The sequence below is a fragment of the Scyliorhinus torazame genome, chromosome 1, assembly GCF_047496885.1.
Source record: "Scyliorhinus torazame isolate Kashiwa2021f chromosome 1, sScyTor2.1, whole genome shotgun sequence".
Lineage (NCBI taxonomy): Eukaryota > Metazoa > Chordata > Chondrichthyes > Carcharhiniformes > Scyliorhinidae > Scyliorhinus > Scyliorhinus torazame.
Window position 1 is genome coordinate 154,877,538 of NC_092707.1, and position 13,314 is coordinate 154,890,851.

General features: G+C 45.2%; 1 protein-coding gene and 1 long non-coding RNA gene across 7 annotated transcripts in view; one reads left to right on the plus strand and one right to left on the minus strand.

The window, feature by feature from the left end:
* LOC140415206 (platelet-activating factor acetylhydrolase 2, cytoplasmic-like) overlaps positions 1-3,423 on the plus strand; it is a 41,245-nt gene extending 37,822 nt beyond the window's left edge. For all 6 annotated transcript variants that reach the window (XM_072501037.1, XM_072501035.1, XM_072501040.1 and 3 more), the window contains exon 11: positions 848-3,423. In XM_072501037.1, coding sequence (XP_072357138.1) covers positions 848-921 — 74 coding nt within the window. In that variant the 3' untranslated portion in view covers positions 922-3,423. The remainder of the gene's footprint in view (positions 1-847) is intronic.
* The window catches only part of LOC140415273 (uncharacterized), an 89,060-nt gene extending 81,625 nt beyond the window's left edge, over positions 1-7,435 (minus strand). Inside the window, exon 1 of the long non-coding RNA XR_011944392.1 lies at positions 7,324-7,435. This is a non-coding gene — a long non-coding RNA (uncharacterized lncRNA). The remainder of the gene's footprint in view (positions 1-7,323) is intronic.
* Between the last annotated feature and the right edge of the window lie 5,879 nt (positions 7,436-13,314).

A 13,314-nucleotide genomic window follows, 5' to 3' on the forward strand; every position in this document is an offset into this window, starting at 1 on the left:
CTCTCACCATCCTGGCTTGGAAATATATTAGCTGTTCCTTCATCATTGCTGGGTCAAAATCCTGAAACTTGTTACCTAAAAACATCACGGCTCACCAACACCTTCCCAAGAGCAACTGGGATGGGCAGTAAAGGCTGGCATTGCCAATAATGTTCATATCCTCAGAACTGATTAACCCTCACAACACACCACACAATTAAACAATACTATTTAAATCTCATGACTCTGGTAGCTGCTATGCCAATATTGCCCCTGGGCTTGGGTGTGTAGTCAGCTGATCTCAGCCTTGTTGGAGTGCTGCATTTGGCCACAGCACCTTTTAGGCTGGGGAAGGGGCAACCCAACACCAGTGTGAGCCAAAGGGTAGGGGATGGGCAGGACTTGCGGCAAACAGTCTATTTCACAGCAAAGTCTATTTAATCAGAAAACTGTCTCTAAAAATAACCTTTATAAATACAGCAATCTGGTCTCTTGATGCAGCTGCAGCAGTATCTTGTGGTAATAGCAGGGTTATTTTCCCAACAAAATGCAGTGTCTGGAGGGTCATTACATAATACAAATGTACGTAAAATCAATTCCAGTCACTTGAGGAAATGCAGTTTCCAGGTATAATTGGCAGGAGAAATAACCCAACCAACACCATTCTGCCCAGTAATTGTGGGATCACTGAATACAGCCAAAATGATTTACCCCAAATTATCTGCTTTGGGCTCCTGTCCAGTTATTTCTAGTGGACAGTAACCAAAGCAGGTAATTCAAGCCAAGTGGCTGGTTCCCCAGTACGTCCAGAGAATATGCTCAAAAAATCTTAGGAACTTATTCTATGTTTTCTGTCCACTTTTTTTAGGTCTACAAAAGGACTTTGACCAGTGGGATGCGCTTTTGGAAGGGGATGGCCATCATGTGATTCTCATAAAGTGAATCCTATCTTTAGACTTAAACTGTCCTGATGTTTGACACTGAATTCATTGGTTTTTAATGCGAAGGCTGATGAAATTGTGCCCCAATGGCTGGATTTCCAAGGGTTAAATACTCCAATCTTGTGTCGAGGATCTTAAATGACACATGCAGCACTAATATGACAGTGTTCAGCGTGCATCCTAACCAATGCATCCGTTCCCCCGTAAACATGCAAACAGATATTCAGAGTGCAACAAACAATCCGTTAACAACGCAAGTACTTAGAAAAAGAAAAAAGCGCTTTTATTTCCTGAATGATAATGGATGAGTGTTTGGGATGAGTCCGGTGCAACTTACATTAGGGTTTCACTGCCAATTCCCCACCAAAGACTTAATGAATAGCTACACCTCCCAGCATTTTACTGAGTGGTACAGATCATACAGTCCCAGAATTATTCGCTGATCTGTGCTAGGTTAGCAAACCAAAGAGAACCAGAGAGAATTTGTTCCCTGAGTTAGGTGACAAAGGGAACATTCTCTGCTGTGATGTCCTCTGTGGTAGAATAGTCTGCCTGCACTTACAGTCTGAACTCCCTCACAAAGTAAAGCCACTTGGGTTGGGTGGTATAGAATAATCAAATCATTCTCTTTACCCTGCAACCGTCCTCCTTCAGTGCTCTGACATGGGCCTGAGCTAGCCTTGACTAGACCAGACATCATGGATCTAAGCTCGTTCAGATATGGCTGATGCAGGCATTCATAGATCTGAATCCCAGCAATAGTCGGTGCTCTAGGAGATGGTGGTGTAGTGGTATTGTCACTGGACTAGTAATCCAGAAACATAGGGTAATGATAGCTGGTGAAATTTGAATTCAGTAAAAATCTGGAAGTAATGATGACTGTGAAACCATTGTTAATTGTCGTGAAAACCCATCTGGTTCACTAAGGTCCTTTAAGGACCTAGCATCCTCACCTGGTCTGCCCTGTTTGTGACTCTAGACCCACAGCAATGTGGTTGACTCTTAAATGCCCTCTGTGCCTAACAAACCACTCAATTCAAGGACATTAGGGATGGACAATAAATGCAGGCACAGCCAGCAATGTCTACATTCCACGAATACATTTTAAAAACATAATATTCACGTGCTTTCATTGTCGTACAAACTAATTATAGAAAAAATCTCTGATGAGTCTCAGGAAATGGAAGCGTTTCTCAATGGACCATGGCAGCTACTTCTGCTTTGGGGCATGTAGGGTGATATATTAAAGTTTTATATTGAAGTTATTTTTGGGACTTCCAGTGGCAGCCATGATGTGAGCTGCCGTACAAAGGGCAGCTCCTGCTCGAAAGCACAGAGAAGAGCTCTTTTTACCCGATACTGGGTAGAATTTTGATGAAAAGGCATAGGTGAAGGTTGGAGGAATAGTTTCCCCCAGGAGTGGTATGTCCGGCAGAAGACGGTGAGAGACCTGGCCAAAGAGTTAGAGGAAACCTGTGCTGCAGCCGCCAGTTTAAGGATGGTTGAGGGGGAAGTGCCGGTGCAAGGTGGAAGGCCCCAGATGGAGCAGTTGATGGCTTTCATTAAGGAGGAATTCCACTAGCAGAGGAAAGAAATGGGGGAGGATCGTTTGAAGGCCATCGTATGAGCTGTGGCACCCCTGAAGAGTTTGTTGGGTGGAGAAGTGTTTGGACGTGCAGAGGTCGCAGATTCGGGAGATCGAAGGAGTGAACTATGTATGGACGGGGAAGGTGCCAAAGGTCGGGAGGATCCTGCTGCAGAGGGGGGGGGTTTGGCGTTGCCGAATCTGCTTCATTATTATTGGATGGCGAATTTGGATAAGATGCGGCAATAATGGGAAGGAGAAGGGGTAGGATGGAGGAGGAATCTTGTAAGGGGTCTAGTTTGAGGGCTATGGTAGCGGCAGCATTGCCAATGGCTCCAAGTTGGTATTCAGGGAGCCCGGTGGTGCAGGCCATGCTGAAGATATGGAATCAGTTGAGGCATTTTGGGGTTGAAGGGATGTTGGTGTTAACGCTGCTATGCGAGAATCATGGGTTTGAACCGGGTGGGATGGATAGTGTATATGGCACAGTCGCACAGTGGTTAGCACAGTTGCTTCACAGTCCAGGGTCCCAGGTTCGATTCCCAGCTTGGGTCACTGGGTGCGGAGTCTGCACGTTCTCCCTGTGTCTGCGTGGGTTTCCTCCCACAGTCCAAAGATGTGCAGATTAGGTGGATTGGCCATGCTAAATTGCCCTTGTGTTGGGTGACCTGTATGACTTCCTACGGTTGGAGAAGATAAAGTATGAGTTAAGGGGCTCTGCAGAGGGGTTTGAGAAAAGGTGGGGGATGTTTGTGACCGTGTTTGAGGAGTTGTTTGTTGAGAGAGGGGGGTGAAAAATGGGAACACATTTGTACAGACTGTATAGTTGATTGTTGGGAAGTATGTTTCCTGGGGTGCTTGTGTTGTAACCTTTTTTGATATATGTTGGTAATAAAATCCAGTTTTTAAAAAAAAAAAGTTATTTTTGAAAATTTCTCTATCTTTGGCATTTCACTGCTATGTCCAGCAGTAACTGGTACAGGGTTATGCAGTGCACTGCTCATATATTAGAATTGCAAAATGTTCCTCAGACTGACTATTTGTAATTTTAATGCTAGAATTTGAGTTTCTTGAGGGCATGTGGGTCTGGATTCAGGAACCTTTGAAAAGTAAGTTTAAAAAGTCTTACCCAAGACCCTTCCATGGCTCCATGCCACCTTCATTCCCCTTCCAATGTGCCAAAGTTACCTCCATGGCCGTTCACCCAGTATACACTATGTACAAAACCATATAACAATGGCAAGTCTTGAAATACTGATTGGTACAGAGAAGAACACCCATTCAGAAATATGCCTTGAAAAAAACTGTTGCATTCACACCCTATAAATCTGGCATCAGACAGAGCCATTAAAGTATCAATAACAGAAATGTTATCTCACTTTGCACCTCTTAATCTTGCCCAAATAAACATACAGATATTTAAAAGAACGGATCAAAGGACAAGCAGCAGGGTTTTTTTCAAAGCAGATTTTGGAATGTGTGTTTTTATTATCGGCATTTCAAGACTTGCCATTGTAAAATGCATCCTGGGTTAGTGGGCATGGAGGTGACATGGGGAGTTGGTGAGGACTAGAGGACTGAACAGCTTTTAATACAGGGAACTGAGATGGGCCTGCCAACCAGCTCAACTTGGCACTTAAGGCACTTACCCGCCTCTGGCCACATTCAAATTGCTTCTGGGCCAGGCGGGCCTGGCTCGATCCTGCCCCCACCTCCATGTAACAGAAATAGTGTGTTGTGGGGGGCATTTATATGGAAACGGGTCTGCCAAGTTGGAAAATTCACTTGCTTCCTGCCACAATGGCAAAAATCAGGCCCTAGAAAGCACTTCTGGATGCAAAAGGTAGAAATCTATCTTAATAGACAATTGATGGTAAATCAATTGTTACTTTTAGATACATGATATAGATTTTTGTTAACCAAAGATGTTAAGGGACTTGACGGCAAAGACAAGGTGTTAGGCCACAGATCAACTGTGATCTTGTTGAATGGCAGAAGACTCTAGCTTAATGGCCGACTCTTGCTGCAATACTAACATGGAGATGAGCTTGTAATTACTGGGCAGGGTTATTTCTGTTTCTGTCTCCAGTCACCATTACCTCCTGATAGCCCATCTGCTACCTATATAAATTGAACCTAGGTAATGTGAAACAGCAGTGAATAGGTTGGTTATTTAGCAACACAATTTGGCAATTCTGATTTCTGAGTTCTGCTGGAATTCATTGCAAATCTACTCCAAACTTTAACTGAGATATAAACGTGAAATAACAAGTAACCAGTCTTGAATTACAGGCTGGAATCTAATCAAAAGTTTTGGAATGGTTTATATATAAATAATAAGATTGCCATTCCAGTGATATTCTCATTCCATTTTATTTTTTTAAAAGAGTACCCAATCATTTTTTTCCAATTAAGGGGCAATTTAATCCAACTATCCTGCACATCTTTTTGGATTGTTGGGGTGGGACCAATGCAGACAATGGGAGAATGTGCAAACTCCACACGGACAGTGATCGGGGTCCGGGATTGAACCTGGGTCCTCGGTACCGTAAGGCAGCAGTGCTAACGTTCACAGTTTTAACAATAACAGATTGTATGCAGTTTCTTAACTTTAACATGCAAGTTTCCATTAAACAACATTTGGAATTAAAATCATCTCTTGTTCCACTTACACATCTAGGCAAAGGCAACACTTTGATTTAGGAAGCAATCTTCCTTCTGTTTGGACATCTCTTTTAGAATCCTTTTTCAAACCTTTTACTCTCTGGCAGTTTCCATGACCTGTTCCATGACTGCTTACATCTTTAAGCTAGCAGGCTTCATGACCTGACTGGCTGCTCTCCATAGAAAGGCACTTTCGACAGCACCTTGCAAACCTATGCCCTCTACCAATAGAAAGACACAGATAGCAGATGCATGGGAACTCCACCACCTGCAAATTCTCCAAGTTTACACACATTCCTGACTTGAAAATATATTGCCATTCCTTCACTGTCGCTGAGTCAACATCCTGAAACTCCCTTCCTAACAGCACTGGGTGTTCCGATGGACTGCAGTGGTTCAAGAAGTCAGCATGCCACCACCTGCTCAAGGACCATTCGGAATGGACAATAAGTTTTGTCATAGCCAGCGATGCCCACAACCCATGAATGGATGAAAATAAAATGCTCACGTGTGGATGGAGGTTAAGGGCGGTTCAGGCTCTGAGGTGATGTTACCCATGGTTGAATAGCTTGCAAAGACGTCTCAATTCATATCTGAAGACTAGCTACTATTGGGTGAGGTACAAAAGCATATCCATTGAACTGTACTCTAGCATGACGCCAGCCTCTTCAAGAGGCAGAGGGAGCTATCAGAAGTAGTGAAGGTGAAGTATCATTTTAACTCAACAAAAAATAAACCTTTATTAAACCTTTACTTTGCAAAGGCAAGTAATGTAACACTGGTCTTAATTTGATTTGAAATTTATTGCACATGATCTTTACATTTTTGTAATTTACATTTTTAATTGCTATTTTTGGGAAGCAAAATGAAAATATTAATAGTTCCATCTACAGCTGTCAGAAAGCTAATTAGCTTTAAGTTCCCAAAGGGTTAAAAGTATAAAATGTAATAGTTCTCTAGGTCAATCCTGTCGCTCTGGGCTAGATCTGTCAAACCAGAATGCAACACATTTGATCTCTGATTCCTGACAGTTGTGCCCATTTATGAGCTGCTGACTATCAAGCCCTCCCTGGAATATACAAGTGCCATTAACTTTTCAACAGATACAAATTCATGCACACCCCAAGACACACAAGGCCAAGAGAGACTCAAACTTAGACAGATGCACAGGAGAGACGCACTGATTAGTCACAGAAGGGGCATTAACTGAGAGATGCACAGAGAGATGGGGCTGATTTCCCCACAGGTTTGGGGACCCAACAACAGGACAAATGGGATTCGCGAACCCGCATTTACTGGCAGCACAGTTTTTCCAGAGGTGGTTTCTTAACTGGCTGCCTTTGTGATCACTATCCTATTAAGTACTGTGGGTGGATGTTCAATGCTGCCAGTCATGCCAGAGGGTGGGCAGCATTAGAATCTCTGCAGTCCCACTGGGAAAGATATGAATTGCTGAGGCAGGGCAGTGATTGCTAGAACACTCAACACGGAGGCACTCTCAGAGGTAATTATGAGTGTAAAGCTGTTGGGCACCTTGCAGTGGAGGGGAAAACGATCTGGGTGGATAGTTTCTGGTATGGATCTGCCCACAGTCCCATTACAGGGGCAGTGAGCCTCTAGCTCTGATAACAACCCCAAGTCTGCGGCAGAGAGGAGGTCTTCATTGAAGTGTTGGCCTCTGCGTGTGGTGAGGAGGTTGGCGCTGCAAATGGCAAGATGTTGGCACAGTTGCAAAATCGTCCTTAATTGTTGCCTTAACAATGATATTTGGCTGCCTGCCTCCAGAGATTGTGTGGCAGATCCATTTCCCAGCCTACCCTTGGGAAGATTCCGCGGGGGGTGGGAATGCATTGGGGAGCTATCCTAATGTGGTTCACCTTTATTTTTCCAGACTACCCCTTCCATCTTCAAGCTTGCCACCACGGGGTTGGAAAAATTGATCACGTGGACAGTCAGGCACACAAACACACAGCAGGGCATTCAGGCAGATGCATTCAGTGAAAGACGTGCTCACACTCATATTCACACCTGTTCAGACATTCACACACACACGTGAATGTGCAGGTGATTAACATGCAGCAGACATACGAGAGGTTTACACGTGCCGTTTACTTACTGTGAAGCTTTGAGAGTTGTGACTGACCCCTTACTCACCATGGCAACATACTTTTGAGTATGTAATTGGTGTGAATGCAGCACCAGGAGACGGCAGCAGGCAAGCCAACACAGAGACAGAGACAAGCAGTTCCTTTGTGTGCTCTCTTTGCACGCTGCTTCAAAACACAGATCATAAAATTAGCACAGACCACATTTCACCAGAGGGGAGAGTGAGGGTGCGACTTAATGATTACGGTTTGCATTTGAAGGAAATTCGTTGGAATTTTAATTAGCTAAATTCTACACCTAGCCAGATGGGAAAATAAAGAGCAAAAATAAATTTGTTACAAAAAACAACGTTCAATTCCAGACAGCAGTTTTCATTGCAAACAACAGAAAGAGGAAACTGGCTCGGAAAAAAGCAATAGGAGGCCTCGAGTAGGAGGAAGCTGGTTAAGGCCGGATGTGTGATGGATTGAATATCTGAACTGTGTGTGTTTAGGACATAAACAGTGGAAGGGACTGATGGGCACCACAATGAAGACTAAATATCATCAATTTGTTCATGTCACACTGAAATTGGTCTTTATTTTACTTGGATTTGGATTGGATTTCTTTATTGTCACATTGTACCGAGATATTTCTCTGCATGCAGTTCAAACAGATGACGTTGTACATGAAAAGAAAATACGTAATAGGGTAACACAAGGTACACAATGTAAATACATAGACACCGGCATCGGGTGAAGCATCCAGGAGTGTAGTATTAATCAGATCAGTCCATAAGAGGGTCGTTTAGGAGTCTGGTAATAGCGGGGAAGAAGCTGTTTTTGAATTTGTTCTTGTGTGTTCGCAGACTTTTGTATCTCCTGCCCGATGGAAGAAGTTGGAAGAGTAAGTCAGGTGGGAGGGGTCTTTGATTATGCTGCCCGCTTTCCCAAGGCAGCGGGAGATGTAGATAGAGTCAATGGATGGGAAGCGGGTTCGGGTGATGGACTGGGCGGTGTTCACTGGTCTCTGAAGTTTATTGCAGTCTTGGGCCGAGCAGTTGCAATACCAGGCTGTGATGCAGCCAGATAGGATGCTTCCTATGGTGCATCTGTAAAAGTTGGACATGCCAAATTTCCTTAGTTTCCTGAGGAAGTATAGATGCTGTTGGGGTTTCTTGGTTGTAACATCGACGTGGGTGGACCAGGACAGATTTTTGGTGATATGCACATGTAGGAATTTGAAGCTGTCAACCATCTTCACCTCAGCCCCGTTGATACAGACAGGGGTGTGTACAGTACTTTGCTTCCTGAAGTCAATGACCAGCCCAGTTTAGTTTTGCTGGCATTGTGGGAGAGATTGTTGTCGTTACACCACTCAGCTAGGTTCTCTATTTCCCTCCTATATTCTGACTCGTCATTGTTCGAGATCCGACCCACTACGGTTATGTCATCAGTAAACTTGTAGAGGGAGTTGGAGCCAAATTTTGCCACGCAGTCATGGTGTGTATAGTGAGGATAATAGGGGGCTAAGTACTCAACCATGTGGGGCCCATACAGGAGGGAAGGACTCATTAAAAAAAATAAAAAATTATGGGATGTGGATGTCACTGACGAGATCAACATTTATTGCTCATTCCTAATGCCCTTGGAAAGGTGGTGGTGAGCTTCCTCCTTGAACCCTTGGAGTCCCTGAGGTGTAGGTACACCAACAGTACTTTGAAGGGGGTGGGGAGTTCCAGGATTTTCTCCCAGTGACAGTAAAGGAACGCCAAAATATTTCCAAGTCAGGATGGGGAGTCATTTGAAGGGGTACCTCCAGGTGGTGGGGTCCCCAGGTATCTGCTGCTCTTGTCTTTCTAGATGGTAGTGGTCGTGGGTTTGGAAGGTGCTGTCTAAGGAACCTTGATGAGTTACTGCAGTGCATCTTGTAGATGGTACACACGTCTGCCACTGTTCGTCGGTGGTGGAAGATTTGAATGTTACAAACAGCATTGTAAAAGCATTACCGAAACGAGAGTCAGTATCTGAATCATCATCATCTCCCGGTTGCCAGACTCGTGTCTGCCGTTTTTGTGCCGTGGCCGCGTAGGCCATCGTAGGATCAGAACCGTCATGTCTTACCAGTCTACAAGAGTTGTCGCGTTGCCAAAGAGGGGTTCGTTTGGCGTGAGGCGTAGGGGCGGTGGCAGTAAAGGGCAAGTTACTGTTGTCAGGCGGTGGCTGTGGCGGTGGCTAGGGAAGGGCATATAGGGGGCCAAAGATATCTAATCGTGGTTCTGGGGGCTGGGGTGACTGGGGGCAAAGAGATTGCACCAGTGGTCAGGGATAGTGATCAATTCGGGACAGCTGTCGCTGTCGTCGGAGTCAAGTTCAAGGTGAAAGTCTGTACCTGTGGGCGGAGACAAGTTCGGGTCTGTGGGCGTGGACGTGCTGGCATGGCTGGGGGACGGTCGGCGTAGGGGTCGGACAAGGTTGTCGATGCGTGGGGCCGAATCGTTTCCTATTGCTAGAGAGATGTGGTGGACAGCACGGTAGCATGGTGGTTAGCACAATTGCTTCACAGCTCCAGGGTCCCAGGTTCAATTCCTGGGTTGGGTCACTGTCTGTGTGGAGTCTGCACGTTCTCCCCGTGTGTGCGTGGGTTTCCTCCGGGTGCTCCGGTTTCCTCCCACATTCCAAAGATGTGCAGGTTAGGTGGATTGGCCATGGTAAATTGCCCTTAGTGTCCAAAAGTGCCCTTAGTGTTGGGTGGGGTTACTGGGTTATGGGGATACGGTGGAGGTGTGGACCTTGGGTAGGGTGCTCTTTCCAAGAGCCAGTGTAGACTCGATGGGCCGAATGGCCTCCTTCTGCACTGTAAATTCTATGATTCAATGAGTGGCTACATTGGGATCCATAGACTTTGAGTTGGTTGATGTGGAACCAACCAGTTTTGCCATTGGGGTACATTATCTTGTACACGGAGGGGCTCACTTTGTCTGAAATGGAGTAGGGTCCTGCAAATTTGGGGGCGAGGAAAGAACTGGGGTTGTAAAGGGAAACCATTACTTGCTGACCGACTGTATACTCTACGGGGTGGACGGTTTTGTCAAAGCAGGCTTTACTCTGCTTCCTTCCTGCGCCTAGTCGGACAGTTGCAGCGTGCTGTGCTGCTTTAATATTCTCTGTGACTTGTTGGACTGCTTTTTCATGGGTGAGGGCGGTGACTGTGGGGCTTGCCAAATCGAGACCTAATAAATATTTGATTCCCTTCATGGGTCGTCCGGTCATGAGAATGTGGAGGGTGAAACCTGTGGAACTGGAAATGGTGTTCTGAATAAACAGAAGGGCAAATGATAGAACTGTGTCCCATGTGGTACTATTCTGTTGCACCATTTTTCTAATGGTCGCTTTTAAAGTGCGATTCATTCGTTCAACAATGCCGCTGGATTATGGGTGATACGCTATGTGGAATTTTTGCCTGATTCCAAAAATCGTTTCAACATTTTGCATGACTCTGCCGGTGAAGTGGAAACCTTGGTCTGACTCAATGCTGCAGGGGAGACCCCAGCATGTAAATATCTGTTGGGTCAAAATCTTAGCGGTGGCTTTTGCTGTGTTTGTCCATGAGGGAAATGCTTCTACCCATTTAGTAAAGGTGTTGAGTACAACTAGCACGTAGTTGAAACCATTTTTGCAAGGGGGGAGGGGGCCAATGAAGTCGAGTTGCAAGTTTGTCCAGGGGCCATTAACAGGTCGGGTGTGGCGTAATTGTTCTTTCTTTGTGTATCGTTCCGGATTGTTTTGTACGCAGATAAGACAATTCTCTACATAATATGTTACATCGGTTTTTAAAGCGGGCCACCAACACAATGGTCTTAAATGGGCAATGGTATTGACTATCCCCTGATGTCAGTGTCCGTCATGAAACTGGTAAATGAGCTGATTTCGGTCCTGGGTGGGGCCGTCTTTTAAAACTATGCCGTTCTGTACCATCAGTGCGTCCTTCCATTTATCATAGGGGGCTGGGAAGTTGCCGTCTAAAACCTGTTTGAGGGTGTCGTCTGATTTTTGGGCCTGAGATAGATCCTCAATATTGGTCTGGGAAACCTGGACTGAGTGTATCGATTCGCTTGCTGGGGGCTGCAAAAAGTGACCATGGCGTGATCCTGCCGTGGCTATGGCGTCTGCCTTTACATTACCGGGTGGGGACGAGCGATGATGGCTCCTTACTTTAATAATACCATATCTGCGGTCTGAGGCTGTCCTGAGAATATGCTTTAACAGGGGCAGAGGGTAGGGGTGATACGAAACCTCGAGATTCCCACAAGGGTAGGAATTCTGTTAAGCTGTTGCACACATACAGGTTGTCCAAGTGTATGTCTGCGGGGGTTGGGAAAGAGTCGGGGTGCTGAACTACATAGGCTATGGCTGCGAGTTCTGCTGCTTGTGAACCTAGGTGGCCGGGCAACGTCAAAGAGATCTCTTCCAGTGGGCGTCCCTGCGCGTCTTCTACATAAATTCCACAACCAGTTATTCTCTTTCCATTGTCGATCGTGGAGGAACCGTCTATATAAATTTTTTAAGCGTTCCCTGTGGCTTGGGAATGCTGTGCTTTACTGCCTGCTCGTGGGTGTAATGACTTTGGGATAAAGGGTCCTGTGTGGTGTTGGGCTGCTATGATCTGGCACTCGTGTGGGGTCCCTGCATATTGGAGATTATCGGCGAGAAATGTGTGGGTCTTGGTGCGTTTCACTGTAATGTCCCTGCCTTGTAATAGTAGTGTCCAGCGAGCTGCTCTGATTTGGCTGACTGAACCGTCCTTTAATCTACCATCTAGTAATAGTTGCGTGGGGGTGTGCTCGGTCAAGTCCGTGACTGGGTTAAGGCCTGTGATGTATGCAAAATACTGTACTGTTCTGGGGAACGGGCCATTAAAATGCAAACGAGCGGGGGTTTCGATCAAGTCTAGCTACCTGCGTTTCAAATACACAGAAGCTCTGTATCTGTCTGAGTCCTGCGTCGGCCATAATTCCCATGGTTCTTTGCAGGTGGCCATCTTAGATAGCTACAGCACAAGCTCCCAGGTGCTGTGAGGAGGACTTTGCAAGATCGATAGGGCTGGTTTTGCTGTTGTCTTTTCCAGTGCCTAGACACAAAGTAATTATATTTAGACAGAGATTGGTATAGCGATGGAGCTTATAATGGTTTTATTACATTAAAAAGGATTTCCTGGACAAAATCCCACGAGGCAAACTGAATGTAAAGTGAAGGATGGCAGAAAGCTGAACTAATAACAAAAGATTATTGTACGCCTAGATTCTCCCCTCCCTTACTGAACAATGACCTTGAAATAACTCTTCACAGATGGCCCTTTTTTAATATAACAAGGCATCACATCAACAGGAATCCTGTTTTGAGAGAAACATTCAAAATGAGTTTCAAAAGTGTTTCAGAACAGAAAGTCCAATTTTCCCTCCACACGACGAGTAGTTCAGACAAATAACATGGATGCATTTAAGGGATATCAGAATGATATAGCACAGGAAGCTGGTTGGCCCCTTGTGTCTGTTAAGTTTTTGGTAAAGCTATCCAATTAATCCCACTCTTTTATTTCCCCATAGCCCTATAAGTATTCGCCCTCGAGTGTTTATTTAAATATCTTCAATGCTACCATTGAATCTGACTCTACCACTCTTCCAGGTAGTATATTCTATGCCATACTCTTGTGAATTAAGTAAATACATGAGAGATAAAGGAATAGAAGGATTTGAGGATAGGGTTGAATGAAGGGGATGAAGGAGACTTGTGCGGAGTGTAAACACCCACTTGGCCCAGTGGTGCTGCATGACCTGTGTCAGTGCTTGTAATTCTATGAAATCCTGTGTACAGTTTGGCAAAAGTAGGGAAAAAGTAGCAATCCAGGTGAAGGGTCAATTTTCATAGTGCAGCACATCAACAAGTTTGAAAAGAATGACAGGATCACAGAATTATTACGGCACAGAAAATTGCTGTTCAGCCTGTCGTGTCTGCACCGACTCTCCGAATCAGCAGTGCACCGAGTGCAGTCCCCCTGCCT